The 17,993-nt window shown below is 36.6% G+C and overlaps 1 protein-coding gene across 1 annotated transcript; it reads left to right on the top strand.

The window, feature by feature from the left end:
• Positions 1-332: 332 nt before the first annotated feature.
• On the top strand, positions 333-17,109 carry LOC118751055. The gene is given in 7 exon segments (XM_036485817.1): positions 333-5,341; positions 5,343-5,451; positions 10,025-10,100; positions 10,193-10,298; positions 12,962-13,115; positions 16,356-16,507; positions 16,585-17,109. Coding segments are annotated over 7 exon segments (5,520 nt in total). The 5' UTR covers positions 333-542; the 3' UTR covers positions 16,709-17,109.
• The last annotated feature ends 884 nt before the right edge of the window (positions 17,110-17,993 follow it).

Genomic DNA, 17,993 nt, shown 5'->3' with positions numbered 1-17,993 from the left:
AAGAAGAAGCAAAAGCAGAAGTAAATGAAATTGCTCCACAAGTTCAGCCAGCTGATAAAGCGGAAGCTAAATCCGTTGTAGAAGAAGCTGCCTCAGGTGATAGCAAAGTTTCAAACTCTGCCGAAGAGTGTGACGTTCAAGCAAGTGCCGATAAAACCGATTCGAAATCCGTTAGTGAGGGTGAGTCGCTAGTGCCGTTATTGCAAGGCCTATTGCAAAAGAGTTTGCCAAAGCCAAAAGTGAATGCCAACTCACAGAAAACTCACGAAAAAGCACCAAATACGGAAGTGAATCAAGTAGCAGAGACTAGCACACATACAAATAAGGCCTGTAGTAGTAGTAGTGAACGTAGTGATTTGTATACTGTTAATAATTGCAACAACAATTGCAGCGTAAGCCACAACGACCAAACCAATACAAACAACAGCAACAACAATAATACACAAACTGACTCAAATACACAAACACATAGCGACAATAAAGATTGCACACACAACACAAATACAAACAAGCCATTAGATTCCAAAGAATCTCAACCGACAATGACACGCGACATTGTGATGAAGAACAGTACCGCCAAAGTTGGTGGTAGTGGTAATCGTTCGAGTGATAGCGTCGTTTCCAAGCAGAAACAGATCGATAGGTTAGGCGTCCCTCAGAAGGAGGACTCCGGCACAGAGAGTGGTGAGGACTTGCGCCTCATTGCGGCAGGTCTGCGTGATAGTTTGCAACTACAAAGTGATACAAATTTGATTGAAGAGGTCACAGCCGCTCTAACACGTCTAGAGCTGTCCTTGAAAGAGGGCAAGGATATACCAGTTGATGGTAGTAAACGCGAGGCTCTGCTTGCGTTGGTCGCCCGCCTCCAAACGGGTCTCAGTTCACCCGACGCTGCACTGAGTCTGTCAAATATGGCCAACAATGCGGGGGCATATGATGAGGCCTCCTCGCCGGAGGCCGATGGGCAACGTTCGAATCGCCAACGTTTTGCACGTCGACGTAATCGCAACAGTCGCCACACAGTCGGCGTAAGTCGGGAAGAATTGGCCGACGCAAGACGTTACATGGAAGATATGCAAATGATAGAGAATATATCCAATTGCACAACGCCTGAAAGCGGTTTGGCGGGCAATCCTGTCACGCCGCCCCAGTGGTGTCCTATCGAAAAAAATCCGTCGTCGGGTGCGATACTCACGGGCAACTCGTCTTCGGCACTATACCGTCCAAATCAGTTTGTACCTGCACAACTAAAGAACACAACGACATGCCTTAATAGCGAAAAACAAACAACTGAGCGAGAAAAGGATACCTCAAAGAGCAAACGTCCGTTGTCGGGTAACTTTTCCGTCAGTTTCGAGCCAAATTCTACCAAAAATGAGACACAAACACATTCGAATGCACCGAATGAAGAACCGACAGCGTCCCATGTGAACGGCTATGATTCACCTGATTCCAGTTTGAAATCTAATCGTTTCTCAAATAAAAAACAACTTCTGAAGCGTGCAAATACCATCGATATACCGAAGTCCAAAAAATACAATCCCGACTTTGACACAGATTCCGAGCCGGAGGACAAAGCTCCACAGCTGGGCTTAAAGCGTACACTTCAAGTGAATGTTAAGCAAAAAGTTCGCAGCGTTATACCACCATTCGTACCAAAGACTGAAAACGATCACAAATTTCTAGCATTCATTAACAAACAAAGCGATAAGCCAGGTCTCGGCTGGACTGGTTCGCGTTCAGTTTCTAACTGGACCAACAAATTCGGAAACTTGAAGCACACCTTTGAAGTGGGCGCCGCAGCACAGGTTACAACCGGCAAACCACCGCAAGCGCCCGGTCACGTGCCACACAGCGCTGCCAAGAATTACTGGCAGAAACAAGTAGCCGCACAGGACTACCATCTGCAGCAACAGGAACAACAGCAATATCTACAATACCAGCAACAGCAGCAACTGCTGCAACGCACTCAACAAGAGGCAAACGAACGTCAACGCCGCAAAGAGAGAGAGCGCCTTGAACGCGAACGTATAGAATGTGACCGTCTTGAGCGCCAGCGCTTAGAGCGTGAGCGGCAGGAGCGCGATCGAATCGAACGAGAGTACTACGAGAGGGAGATTATGGAGCGAGAACGTTTGGCTGCAGCACAGCATGCCGCCATGCCAAGCATGTCGGTGCCAAAACCGGCGCCGGTCAATCAATTTCAGCATGCCCCTCAGTCAGTTTTCCGGCCCATTGACAACAACGACACCCTTAGTCATAACATTTTCAAACCTATACCGCAACTGCCGCAAAAGTTGAATACTTGGCAGCCACCATCCATTTCTAATAAACCCCTCTCAGCACCAGCACAGATATCGCCTGCCTCACCGCAGTTCCAGTTCCTGACCACAAAACAGTCAGTGAATGGCACACAGGTGACATCACCTTCATCCACCACCTCATCGCCCATAGGTTTGCCGTGGGTCGCTAGGCCCGCAGTAGACAATAGCGATTTCAGAAAGAAAGCGCATACCTTCGAGGAACGTTCCCAAAATGATAATCGTCAAAATTCATATTTGCAGAGGCATCATTCGCTGCGTTCGTCAAAGGTTAGCCAACAACCACCAATGGACGAGTACAAGAAAAGACCCTCACTGCCCAGCACCGCTGATCCATATATGGCCGCACACAGTCAGTATACACCATCACAGCTGTCACAAGCCTACGGCTCCACATCTGACACTTACGGTCCGCCGCCACCACCAACCAATATCTCATTTACGTATGCCGACATAGCGCGCAACAGCAACTACAAAAGCTATCCCTGCTTACCATCAGCTGTTGAGACTTCAATAACTGCGGACTATGTGCGGCAGCGCGAAAGTTCCTTAACCGATCCGAATGCGACACCATTGGTGCTCACCAGTTCCAATCCAACATACCAGCCGCCTGGAGATACTCGCGCCTACTACAACAATATTCCTAGAGCAAAGCAATTCGATTATGTCAGCCCTATGGAAAGCGCGCCAACAAGTCCCAGTATCCTAACTATGCAGCAAACGGATTACACCGACGATGATCTGGACTCAGATAATTTGTTGGAATACCGCGCCGAAACTCGGGTGATGGGAAAGCCCCAAAGTCAAACCGCTGTAACAATACGCGACAGACGTACAGCGCATGCCAGCGATGATGAAGTCTTCGGCAAGAACTCACGCAATGCGCGAAACCTTCTGCATGCAATGAGAAATATCGGTAAAAATGGAAATGGTGGAGCGAAAGTGAAGAAGGAGGTTGTGAGGAAAGTGGAATCGCCAAAGACTTGTCTATCGCCGGATGGTCGTGCATATCAAGCGCCAATCGTTGAACCTTTGTTCCCAGAACTCACCAAATTTGAGCCCAACCGCACGCCAGAGTACATTGAGAGCACTATTAAGGCTCCGGTTCAAGCTAACCCGAAAAAATTACGTGCTAAAACGCCACCAATGCCCAGCCAGCACATCGATCGCAGTTTGCAATTGGCACGTGCTGAGGAGAAATATCGGGCGGAACAGCAGAAGTATGCGGAACAGGTTAATAATACAAGTGTAAATAATACGCGGAAAGAAGAGCAACAAATGCAATACCAGCAGGTTAGCGTCGTATCCAGCGCTTCTTCAGCAAAATCGCTGCCCTACGTAAGTGAGACCCAAACTGCCTATGTAGTCACATATCCGACAGAGGATATTTATGAGAACGGCTATGGGAAACAACATCCAAATTCATTGCCATTGCAGCGAAACCGCAATGTATCTGAAAATTCGTCCGCCAGTTCATCAGTGTCACACAACTTACCTTCACCCGGCACAAATTGGACTCCCAATCCCATACATTCGGTGGTGGAAGTTAAGCCACAACACAAGTCCCAAAACTCTATTGGCAGTAACAGTGAATCACAAAATATGTACCAAACACAAACTCGGGCGCCCCCACAGATGCAAAGCTATAACAATGTGCAAAGCATGCCACAACCGAAGCCAAATGTAGCACCCAAATCTGCGGTAACAACCGCGCACTATATACCCCCGCCGCAATCCGAGCCTGCCTATCAACAACAATATACTCAACCACCTAACCAGAAGCCGCTGGCTCCACCACAAGTACAGTCCAAATTACCACAACAAGAAAGAGAATATCAACCTCCAGTACAAGCTACATCTCCGCAAGTAAAAAGTGTGCCTAAATTGACGACAAGAAGTCAGGTAACGACTTCTACATGGCAGACTAAATCCTTTGAACAGCACACTCAGCCACAGCAGATATCGCTCCCAAGGCAACGAACCTTCGACCCAGCGATAAGTCCACTGCAAGCCCAAAATCGCGTACTGTCGCAGCAATCATTGGTCGCTAGCAAGCAGCGTAAGTTCGAACAGCATGAGCAAGAACAACAACAGTCGACGGAAACTCGACGCAAGAGTCTTGGTAATGTTTTCGATATTCAACAAGAAAAAAGAAAAGCGGCTTATATGTTGGACACGAAAACCGTGGTTAAGCAGGAGTACAAGTCATCGGCTCCACCTGATACGCCAGATATCGTCAAGTCATCACTGCCCAAAGAGGATATGCCCATACTGAAAAAGTTTGGTCCACCACAACGTCATCATTATATGCCCAATTCTTATCAGAGTCCCGTGACCAATACACAAACGCAACAAAAGTTCGAGAGCAGCAGCACGAAGGTCACAAAGAGTAGGCACCACGAAATTGTGCAACATTCAACATTGACCAAGAAACCTTCTATTGTGGAAATACCAGCCACTCCACAGCCAGACGAAGATCTCATACCGCGCAACATTGTCTTCAACAACATCAGCGCATTCACATCAATGTCGCGTCGCCAGGAGGATAATGAGCAAACACATTTTGATGCGCATCCTCCTCGCACGAATCGCTTGAGCAAGAGCGATTCGTGGAACCAAATAGTACAACTACAAAATCAAGCGAATGCACAGCTGCCACCTACCTCGCCAAAATTCGGCAGCAGCGCCAACGGCGGTGGCGAATTGCGTCGCACCAAGTCTGGGCATACGTTGAATGTGCGCATGTATGAGGCGGGCATCGATAAGGCACAAATTGGTGAGAAGAAACGCACCGTTGAGGCATATTTTTCGGGCAAAAGATCACCAAACCAATTTGGAGAAGAATCAGTTGAAATGAGGACTGCCACAACCACAACAGCAACAACGTCGGCCGCCAATACAGGAGGTGCCAAGAAATCGACAATCAATCGGCACAAGACCAGCGAAAAGATTTCGGCGAGTCGCAAATCGCTGACCACAATGACGAGCAATGGTGTGCCTTCAGCAGGAACAACTGTGTTGGGGGGGTGGGTTGACACGAAGCGCAACAATGCCGCATATTGCGAATTTGAATCTACTTGACGAGAGCAACGTTGAAGACGCCTTCGAGCAGCTAATGATGGGCTCGTAGGTTGTAAGGTGCGCGTGCTAAGCTGGGATCATTGTGCGTGCCAACCATTCCAAATTGTAGCGGAGGGAGTTGAAATTCGATATGAAAATCAATATGGAATCAATGTTTAGTTGTGAATGCACAACAACAGCGAAATATAGCCAGACAGTGCTTTCAAGCCCGATTCTTGCTGAATTAAATACTTGCCGTGTCTCGAACGTTGCTCATCGTCAGCACTATTAACTACATAATTTACTATTTTATCAAACCCTCCCTCTTATATGTATCGCGCTCTCTCTCTCTCTCACTCACTCCTTATCCCTACTACTTGATTTTTGATTTGTGGGACTGATAAACTGCAACGGACAAAGCGACTTGAAGCATAACGGAAGTTGAGGGACTACATGTTGTTTTATTATTGCAATTTTAACGCCGATTTCAATTTAATTACAAAATACTCGTATATATAAACTATTTATCACCATGCTTACACCATACGTCAAACACACGCAAACAAATACCATTCACATGCGATGAACCCTTTATGTCACTGCAAACGTATAATAAGTGAAGAGAAATGATTGGTGTAACTCTGAGGATCTCACGGAAAGTCTGACACTTTATATTAATGAAATACGACAATAGTATAGCCATAGCAACATATATGCACATATGCGTCTGAAAAGCCCCCCGCGGAGTTACTGGTTCCAGCGATTATAGAAACCAACAATTCGGTAGCAGAAAACGTTCCACCTTCATTTTCGCCTCTGCTGGTTGCTACACATTCGCTCCATACAGTGTGAGTTCATCAACGATTTTCATGTGCCACGTTTTTCCCTGAAGTTCTCCATCAAGTTAAAAGCAAAACGCCCTGCTCTAGTGCTTTGTTCCAAAAAAAACTAACCTCAAAATGACAAGTCCAGTGGTAACGTACTGTGTTTCGTATTTTATAAAAGCCTTTCAAGGCCAAGTTGTGAAGCCAGCTTCTTGCCTAGCCTCGCCCAGCCCTGCCCAGTTTCACAACCAGCTCACACCTCACAGCTCACAGCTCGCAGTCCACACAATCCACAGCCTCCAAATCAAATCCACTCAGCGCAATTGTGCTCACTTACCTGACCGCCCACTTGCTCGCCTGCTCGCCAGCTCACACACATTCACATGCTCGTTTATTTTTTCTACTCGCTGATACGCTCGATCGTTAATTTGTTTGTTCGTGTTGATATGCTGCATATTGAAGCGCAATTTGATTTGATATTAGTGAATAAAAAATTACGACGAAAATTGGCACAAAATTTTTTAACTACAAATACTAATTTGGAAAAAAATAAAATCGTTTCTGTTTGGAATAATAATAATACAACCATGTTGTCCCTCCTTCTGTATATACAAACAAACACATTAAAAACATACGCATACATGTACATATATAGACCTGGTACTTTTAATTTAACTATACGATACACATTCACTGTACATTTTTTTTTTGTTCGCGAGTGTATGTACATACATTGATTTTTTTATGAATAAATATGTATGTACTCACTATCGCTACGACAGGCAAAAACTGCTTAAGACGCATGCATTTTTTAATAACTTTGCTACAAATTTGTTCAAGAAGTTGTTGCTCGTTGCTTCTTATTACTTAGTTTTTTTAAATGCCGTCTTTTTTCCATTCATATGCGAATATATACTTACTTATCATATACATAGTAGTGTAGTATGTTCATCAGACCGTACTAGAAAAAAAAGTTCGCCGCAAACCGCTGAGTCTAAGGTAATTTTACAAAGCAATTTCGACTGGTTCGAGGGGTCGACTTTTTACATTTTTTGTCAAAAGTTTGGCATTTGAAGTTACATCTTAAAGGAGACAATTTTTTTAATTTTTTTTTTTCAAAGTTAAGCCTCAAGTACCCCATTCTAGTACCTATCCACTAGATCTCAGTGCCTACCATCCTAACGTATCACGCTAATGTCGGTAAATTAAAGCTCACCAAAAGTCATTGAACTTTTGCTAAGGGAGTATTTCGATTATTCTAGTAGAACTATTTTAAAAAGGATTTCTTGTTGCCGAATGTAGTTGTCACCGAAAAATCTGAAAAGCCTTGCAAAACTACTTTAGACTCAGGGGTGTACGGCGAACTTTTTTTGCTTGCTTGTAATGTGATACGATCTAATGAAAATGCATACACACTTTTTTATACTTAAATAAGAAATTTCGTTCTCTTCGTTATATTGCATGCGATTTTTATACATTTTCTTTTTCATACTAGATACAATATTTTCTAGAGGTGTATACAGTGGGACCTTTTAACTGTTGTTATGCATTTTTTTATGAAACCTCTTAGAAATATTGTTTTAAGTACTGAAACTATTTGAATATACGTGTAAATATTTAAAGCCAATGCAATTTTTAGGTATTTAATTTAAAGTTTATTTTTGTGAAAAAATCATTGCCCTGCAAGCTTTATTATGCCGCTAATGTCGTTTCGATGAAACTTAATTTTAAAATTATTTATTTTGAAAAACAATTTTTTGTAAAAAATATGAAAATGAAATATGCAAAACAAAGTTATCTCTAAGTTTGGAGCAATTTTGGCCTAACGGGTAGATTCTAAAAAAGTTATAAATAAAGCTTTTATAAAAAAAATATATATTTTTTTAAATAGCAGAAACCGTAACGGTTATGATCTTTGTAATAGAAATCATATTTTAATTGTTAAAATTTAATTAATATGTTTCCTATGAAATTTAACAGTTATTTTATAATTGTTATTTTTTCGATCAATTTTGAACGTTATTTTTGACATTTATTTTTTCTGTCATTATTATTATATTTCATATGTAAATTTTTAGATCATAAAAAATTTAAATCGGTGATAACAATGCAGTCTCCATTGGTACGGTTAAAAAAGATTGAACAAATAAAATAATAACGATTCTCCAAAAATGTTAACAAAAATTCGAGCGGTAGCCAATACTCTGATTCAACGGACAAAATTCTCTGAAATTGTGTAAAGTTAATAAAGCTTTGCAACTGTGATAATAAACATTTTATGCGACCAGTAAAGATCGTAACCTTGATGGAATAATTTACCAAAATATGGGTGAACATTTTTTAACACCCTGAAAATCTCTGAGTTTCTTTTCCGTTTTTTTTTAGTACAACATAATTATTTCCACAAATTTTCACCAAAACATATTTCTTTCGGACATTATTTAAGAATATCCTTTTACTCCTACATAGTTTTTTACTCGACTCGACCTACGACCTGTACTCGGTCTTTTCGTGCAATTTTTTGTTGTTGATTTTTTACACCGTGTATGTAGGTAACTCAGAATTCACCATTGATATGTTTATGTTCCATTAGGGTGCATCACTCAATACGTGAAAATACCTTTTTTTTATAAATACATAAATAAATTAATTTTTAAATATTTTTTTTTTCGAAACATTCATATGATAGAAGAGTTTAAGCTTAAAAGGCCTGCATAAAAATGTTAAACATTGTATAAACGGAATCAAAATAATGAGATTTTGGGAGGTATTTTCAAATGGGCCCAACTCACCTAAAACTCTATATTTTTCCGAAATGTTTTGGCGAATGTCTTAAAATATAATGGCCCGTAGTCATAGATAAGTTGGTAAAAGGTTTTAACGATTAAATTGTGTTTTATTGTAATAATCATTTTAACTCTTCCTTAGCCAACTTAAAATGCATTTTATGGCAAAACAGAATTTTAACTTTAAAATGAGGAGAACGCGATTTTAAAATGGTAAAATAGGGTTCTAAACTTTTTTTGTTGTTGAAGTAGTAAACCCAATAACACCCAGATTCGGTCCCCATTCCAAGCGATTCCAAACAATATTTTTTAATTAAAATTTTTTTTTTATTATAAACATTATTTTATTATATTTTATTTTTTTCAAGTTAATAAAATTTTTGGGTTTTAATTTTAATTAAAAAGGTCACAGCATCCTAATATTTAAAAGAACGAAAGAAAAGATATAAAAAATATTTTCTGACTTTTTTCATGAGGTACCCTAATGAAGATGAATAACAGTTTTTTTAAGTTTAATTTTTAAGCCGTAATGTATTGAAAAATAGTTTCAGTAACTTGAAATGGAAACAGCTCTACCTGAGAGCTCAATAAAATGGAGGTTTTTGTGCGAATTTTACTTTGTTTTTTGTACTGCCTTTTAAAAATATTTAGGACTAACCTATTTTTGCAAAATAAAAAGTTTGTTTTTTTTTGGGATTTTTGGTATGAGAATGTAGCTATAAGAAATTGTAAATACATATGTAGTACAATTTTTAAATGTGTATCTGGTAAAACAAAAAGTGTAGAGAACATTTTGGGCTTCAAATTTTATACAACAAATAATATACATATATGTATATCTATATTATAAATTAAAAAGCTTTGACTAACGCATGCTTTATATATATATATTTGTTCTTTTTTGTATTTTTTCGTATTTTTGTGCTTTAAAAATGCTTCAAATCAACCAAAACAAAAACTAAATATTTGAAAAAAATACACACACACAAATACATAATATGTAACTGACCTTCAAATAACCACCTCAACAGAGCAACAAGCTACATCGACCACTGAGAAAACGGAAACAAAGGAAAAAGATGGTGCCGTTGTGACAACTACAACTAAAGGTAGGTATATTTTATTTTTAGTTTTTCCTTTTATATTAATGTACATATTTATATACTTATTTGTTTATTTATTAAACATTCTTTTCTCGCAGTTACAACACGCACTGTAAGTGGCGCTGGCAGCTCTGCATCGAAGCCAGCTTCGCCGTTTGCGAAATTCCATCAGCTGGACAAACAAAACTCTCAGCAATCGCCAAAGTAAGAAATTATTACCTACGTTCTTTTTGTTTGTTTAAAATATACATAACTATGGATATAAAAAACATTTAAGTTTATTTAACAACATACATGGTTAGTAAAATAAGTATTGATATTCATGATTGTGTGCTCTGGTATTGGAAGAGTTCATAATAATAATAATAATAATAATAGATTGGCGTTTACACATATATTAGTGTTTGGCCGAGCTTCTCCTCCGATTTGTGGCGTGCGCCTTGATGTTCGCCGAACGGCGATTGTAATTTTATGAGAAGGTATTTTTCATGGCAGAAATATACTCACAGGTTTGCCATTGCCTATCGAGGGGCGACCGATATTAGAAAAAAACCTTTTTTGTTTTTATTTTTTGTTGTTGGATTGAACCATGCTTGAACCCAGGCCCTGCGAATGGTAGCACGCACTCCAAACCAATACAACCACAGCGGAAAAGTTCATAAAATAGTCAAATTGCTTGCAATAGGCCCATTAAAACTGTCAATAATTCAAAATTTTTTATTGGTACATTGGTTTTTTTTTGTAATGAGATCAGACTCATTTTCTTCTTCTTCTTGTTTGGTGAAGCGATTTTGGCTGTATTCAGTGTTAAGTGATGCCAATTGCTAACATCAAGTGAAGCCAAAGTTCCTGTCCACCTGGTCTTTCCATCGTAAACGGGGCCTCTTTCTTGCCCCTTCTCCCTTTCCACGTTGTGTCAATTTGTACGGCATGACCAAGTCAGCGTTAAAAGCCGGTACATCTTAAACCAAACTCGCGGCGCACTGACCTTAGTAAATATTTTCAATTTCGTTTAAGACGCTATTCGGTCACTCAGAAGACACTCTAGGTTATCTGCAGCCGAGTGAGACTGTCATATCTCGGGCTATCCGATAGATCTTCTTGCAGAATAGTATCAGCAGCTTCCGCTCGCATCATTGAGCTTACTGCAAAAAAAACGTATGCATATGGATTGAGCTGAGGTTCCTAACTTCAGAAATGATAGCTCTTATTATTTGAGCTTTGATACATTCTGACTTCTTTGCTACCAAGTTTTTCTGATATAGAATACTAGGCTGGAATATGCTCTTTTATTTACTATCAGCGTAAATACTCTCGCATGTCGAGCGAAATAGCCACCATCTTACCAAGTTTTTTCAGTATTTGTGGGTTGCGCCTTGATGTTGTCACCCAAAAGGGAGGGGACTTACATGTTAACGCCATGTAAGCTTTTTTCTTGGCAGAAATGCACTCATGGATTACCCATTGCCTGCTGAGGGGCGACCGCTATTAGAATTTTTTTTTTTTAAGTTAGATGTTGCTCGTACCGGAGAGCCTACCGAGTTAAGAAGCCATGCTTTTGCCGTATACTTGTATGTATAAGAAGTGACAACCGGCCAAATTTTTAAAAGTCTTTTCAATTTTTTTTATATTTTTTTTTATCCATATAAGTTGAATTCTATTATGTATAGATTTTCAACTCCAGAGTCATAATCATGAATTTTTTAATAATAATTTCAAACTACTTTAAATAAACTGTGAAAACGGTATTTGGTGGAGGAGGAAACATTAATGGACTATTCGTACTATTAATTGGAGAATTTAATATAAGGTGTTGGTAGCCGATAACAACAAACCACTTGTGTATACATTAGGGTGGTCCAAAATAAGTAAAGTCGAAATTTTAATGCTCTCACTCCCTAGGATTGTTCTATATCGAAAAAAATATATCGCTACTTTTTATTTTGATATCAAAAAATATTTAAAAGTCGGCCAAAGTTTTCCATGTATTTTATATGGGAAAAAACCCACTTTTCGTAGAAATTGTATCGGATTATTCGAAATCAATATTTTTCGATCGGAAAACTCTGTTTCTCATCAGCAGATTCCAATAATTTATACCCAATTGTTTATTTAACCATTTTTTGACGGACCCATGAAATAAAGTTACTGTGCAAAAATGGTTAAAAAAAATAATTGGGTATTATTCTCTTGAAGAGAAACAGAGTTTACCGGTCGAAAAATATTGATTTTCAAGAATTCTATAACATTTCTATCAAAAATTGTTTTTTTATCATATAAAATAACTTTGGAAAACTTTTAGTGCTTTGAGCGATCTCTAAATATTTTTTTATTTCAAAATAAAAGAGAAGGGGTATATTTTTGGGCGGTATAGGATAATCTTAGGGGGTGAGAGCATAAAAATTGCGACCTTACTTTTTCACATGCATTTTTAGATCACCCTAGTATACATACATATAATATATGGAAAAATTTACTCACAAATTCATTACTCTATAATATTCAAAACAAGATATACTATACATATTTACTTAGCGTTTGAAAAATACTCCAAATGACTTTGGTTTTTACTATAAATTAATAATCGTAGAAATTCAACACCAATCTTCTCAGTGTCTAATCAATTAAGACAATATAAAAAATCATTAATGCCAACTGTAGAGCTCTACTGCAAACTTCTTAGTTTAATTTTGCACACAAAATGTTAAGAAACCATTAAACAAGTAAAAAGTTTACTGCAGACCTTTTTCTATTCTCAAATTTGTTTAATCGCAGCGAAATTACTAGTAGAACTAATTTTTTTTTTGTCAATATTCCTTTGCTACAAAATAACGTTGCTTAAAAACGATAAACCCCTTGTTGTTCAGATCACCGTCAACACCCACCACTCCCGGGGGCACAGCCTCACCTTCCGGTTCCGCACGCATATTCCAATTTACTGATCCGGCATTAAATGCACGCGCCGCCACTGTTAAGGAACAACTTCTGCAGTGGTGCCAATCGAAAACGCAGGAATATGAGGTATCTCTTTTAATCAAAAAACGAAAAAAAACGAAATCTATTAAAATTATTCTATCAAAGCAACAATTAAAATTACAGCGCTTTACTCGTTGTTCTACTACATACTACCTTTTACTATCAAAGTTATGCTGATCGCGAAGAAGCATACATATTTCTTTATTAAACAAAAAACCCGCTAACAAATGTTACTTGCAGAAAGCTTAAATAATTATTTGTGCATAAATATGCAGGGCTTAAGAAATTCTATATTAACAAACGCTTCAGTTTTTCGCTAAAAATGACCTAACAGTAAAATAATGAGCTTGCTAAAATGAGTTTTAATTTAGTACACAGGCACCTTCTTTGATTTAAACTAACCAAAAGATTTTTACTCTGATCTGGGGATGTACATACATATGTATATATGAAGTGAAAAATACAAATATATTTCGAAAGTAAATACCCAATAAACACAACGAATTCGCCGAATCTCTGACGAATCGAGAACATTTAATTTTTCTAATCATTGGAGATTCTATAATCTTTATTCTTCGAATCGTTGGCGTTTCGAGAATTATTGATTTTTCCACTCAAGATTTCAGCTCGCTGGTGGTTTGAGATTGCAATTTATTTCGACCCAAGTTTTATATGATTTAAAAATCTAAAGAAATTGTATTTGTTTTATTTACCTGAGAGAGAATATTTTCGAAAAAAACTATTTTCTTGATTGTGCCTCGAAGACGATGCAATTAAAAACCCTTCGAGAAAACTGATTTACTCGAGCTCGCCTCAAATTCGAGACGATGCCACCCTCGTTTTTGTGTTTGTTGGGTACTTGAAAAATGTTGTCCCTTAAACAGAAATTCTTCATGATATTATGCCCCAAATACATTATTCCAGTAGCATGTAAGTCCAGTTAGCCAGTCCAGCCAGCGCTGGCGTAATGTAAATAGGCACTGGCATGATGAACCCATTATAGTAAAAAATCCATACCAGTAATTGGATTGTCAGTATATTTTTAAAAGGAAGTGCATCCATTATAATACAACAAAATAGGAACCGAGTTGGAATGACATTTTTAATTTATTATTTATGAAAGTCATAACAATTCGACATACAAAATATTGATAAAAATATTAAGAAGATCGCACGAGCTTTTTAAGTCCCCAAGTATAGGTCATAGGCCTATAGACCCAACGAAAAACTCTTGAAATAATGAAATCCACTTTTACATAATTTCACATAAATAAGGAAAATATAATTCTGTCCTAATCAAATTAAGTAGTTCTTTGTTTGACTTCAGAAACAGCAATGATTTTAGGAAAAAAAAATCGGTTGGTTTAAAAAAATAAGAAAAAAACCTTTGGAGTTCTAATTTCATAAAAAAAATCCTTAAATTTTAATGTCCATAGGATCTTAATTATTTCGAGAAAAAGGAAAAATTATTCCTCCTTTAATCAATATTAAAATCCAAAATTGCTAGGTAAATATCTGAGATGAAAATTAATAAATAGCGTATGTATGTAAGTTGAGAATTTTAGGGTTTTAGAAAATTTTAAATATGGCTTCTATAATTATTTAACAACAGCTAGTATCTGTACACAGTGTTATTTAAAAAAAAAAACGTCAGAGTGTGTGTTTCACTTACCCCAAATTGCGCAATTTGATTTTTAAGTAAGAAGAAGAAGCAGCACAGTGTGAATGAAGAAATAAATATAAAATTTGAATTAATCAATTGCCTTCGCGAAATTAGTTCAAAATGTAAAAAAAAAATGTAACACTTTGGGGGGTTTCACGCCTCAGCATTTGTAGGTGGCACAGTCAATCTTTGGAAAGAGCCACTAAAAATGTATGTTAAGCTGACCGTTTTACGTTGTATGGAGCAGGACTGCGGACTAAATGTTCCCATCGATTTGTCACACTTCCTATGAGAGAATTTCATAAATATAAATAATTTTCATTTCAGCACCCTATAAAATAGCTAAATCTGGGTTTTCTCATTCGGTTCATCATTCTAAATGGTTTCCGAACTCTAATGCCTTTAAAAAGGTGTTTTGCATATCATGTAGCTAAGTTATTCTTTACAGAAAACAATGGCTTTTAAATTACATATTTTAATGCTAATAACTATTTAGTGCAGGGCGTCTTTAAAAAAAAACGTTCATAACTTTTGAACTCTACATGATAGTGTGCATACATAGCTATACTTAGTAGAGATAATTTTCAGAATTTTTCCTGTTATTACCACATTAGCAAAAATCGATTCCACTGTAGGGGAAAAAATTTATGCAAAATTTTTTGGTTTAAAATTTTTTAACTTTTAAAGTTTGATTTTTTCATTCACAATTTAAACTTAAAATGGTAATATCTTGGGGGAAATGAAGTGATCCAAAACCGGTATACAGATCTGTAATCTGTAGCGTGTTATTCAAAAAGGTTATACGAAAACATTCGATTTAGCTGTTGCTCTACAGGGTGGCGAGAAAAAAAAAATGTATACTTATGAAACACTCGTAATAGTATATATTCAAACTCGAGTTGAACAACTTTATATTATTAATTTTGTACCCTAACCAGCGCATTTTCTAATTTTATTTTTCAAATATTGTTTGCTTTGTTTGTCCATACAGATACGTATTTATTTGTATACGGTGAATTCATGGTTTGTAGCATTTTAGTGTGTGGTAATTTAACACCCAAAATGCTACACATCGTGAACTCCCCTATTGTAAGCCAATACGCTTAATAATTTTAGATATCATCAGTTTGCTCGCACGCATGTTGCCGCCGGTATTCATTACGTTCCTTTGCTTTCCTATGAGAAAATGAGTTTTTGTTTTTTTTTTTTAATGCCGGGCATTAATCTTATAACTACATTATAATTTTATTTACATGATTAGGGGATTCACAAGACGTGCTAAGTGACGTAAAATCTTAAGCTGAAAATTTTTGTATGTAAAATAATGATTGAAATGGTTTTAGAGGATTTCTAATTACACCGAAATGTCTTTAAACTGATAAAAAAAACCTACTTTTAGCCGTTGTTTTACATAAAAGAAAAATTTTAAGCTTAAGATTTTACAACGGTTACCATATCATGTGAATCCCCTAAATATTTTTATACATTTATTTTTACTATTTTTCTGTTCGCTGTTTCATATGCTTTGTTTATTTTTGAAGCAATGTTGTCTTTTTCTGTTATTTTAGCTTCGAATTTCCAAAGTGTAAGCGTATTAAAATAAACTAAATTTGTTTTTTCAGAACGTCCAAATAACTAACTTTAGTGCCAGCTGGTCAGATGGTTTAGCATTTTGTGCTCTAATACATCATTTCTTGCCAGATTCCTTCGATTATAGTAAATTAACACCAAAAAGCCGAAGACATAATTTTGAATTAGCTTTCACTGTGGCCGAGTAAGTACCTAAACAAACAATTGAAAGTAGCTTTTGGATTGCGCCGTTTCTAAATTTTAACTTTTCTTCTATTTCAGTGAGAAAGCTGGCATAGCGCCACTACTCGATGTCGAGGATATGGTAGAGATGAAACGACCCGATTGGAAATGCGTTTTCATATACGTACAGAGCATCTACCGTCGTTTCCGTAATTGCCAATAAAATCGGGAAAAACCACAAATTAAATAATCTTCTGACATCATCTTGGCTTGCGGTCATCAGCAAAAAAAAAAAATGAAAAATATTTATTGAAAAATAACTATTGGTGTATACTAATCCTTCATTGCCATGAAACCGATCTTAAAAAACGGTTCTACATATTTGCCAAATTTTTTTTGTTAATTATGAATACAATGGTATTGGGCACTGGGATGAACGATTTCATGTTCTATGTACTACTCTGCTAACTCTTGAAAAAATATTAAAACATAATTCATAAACGTATGAAGAAATTTTAACAAAACTACGAAAATCTAGTACGTATTTGTAATTAAATATATTTATTATTGCATATAAAAAAAAAACATAACATTTTGTGTATTGGTTTCCTAAATCTTGAGCAATAAAAACAGAACGTATCTCTCATACATATGTACATATGTAGGTACATTGTACATACGAGTATAAACTTTTGTAACTCGATCTGGATCGTACGACGTAGATTAAGTCGACTATATTTTTGTACGTTCAAAAATAATTAATGTGAACATTTTTTGAAATTTCTTGTGAATTTACACGCTGTAGCGCAAAATTATTTTGGACTATTGAATAATTGTTCTTGTTGTTGGTGCATTAATGTAAAATTACATACAAAACTACTTGTTAAAAATTGAACTAAGTAGAATTATCGACTTGTAAAAAAAGAAGCAAGCAAATTATTGATGATATATATATAATACATATTTTATATATAACCGTACTCGTATGGAGAAAATGCAAAATTTCACATGCGCTTGTTTTCGCTTTTCTCCATAAGAAACATATGAAATCACGCCTAGATACTAACAACACGTTTATTACAATAAATATACATATTTACACATAAATAAATATATCAATAAAGATTTTCTTTTAATTGAAATGTAAAAATATATGTATATGAATAACAATTACACACATTAATTACAAAATAATTATCAATTACAATTTAGTTATGCCTTTCACACTTAATCAGTGTTAACATATTTTTTTTTATTCTCATACCCGTTGTATACTATATATGTATTGTAAAATTTACGAAATGTTGACTTACATATTTTAGTTATGAGAATTTCATCTAAAAAAAATTTTATACACACACACACATATTTTTATTGTTTTTTAAATATTTGTTTAAATTTGTACTAATTGTTGCTACGAAAATATAGAGATTAACATTTTCAAGCTACGGTAAACCAATCGTTTCTTTTTAATGCTTAAAATGGAACGTATCGAAGTAAGTATGTAT

This window comes from Rhagoletis pomonella, unplaced genomic scaffold, assembly GCF_013731165.1.
Source record: "Rhagoletis pomonella isolate Grant_MI unplaced genomic scaffold, Rhpom_1.0 Rhpom_scaffold_00511, whole genome shotgun sequence".
Classification (NCBI taxonomy): Eukaryota; Metazoa; Arthropoda; class Insecta; order Diptera; family Tephritidae; genus Rhagoletis; species Rhagoletis pomonella.
The sequence above is the reverse complement of the archived record's forward strand: the minus strand, read 5'-3'. Positions and strand labels throughout refer to the sequence as shown.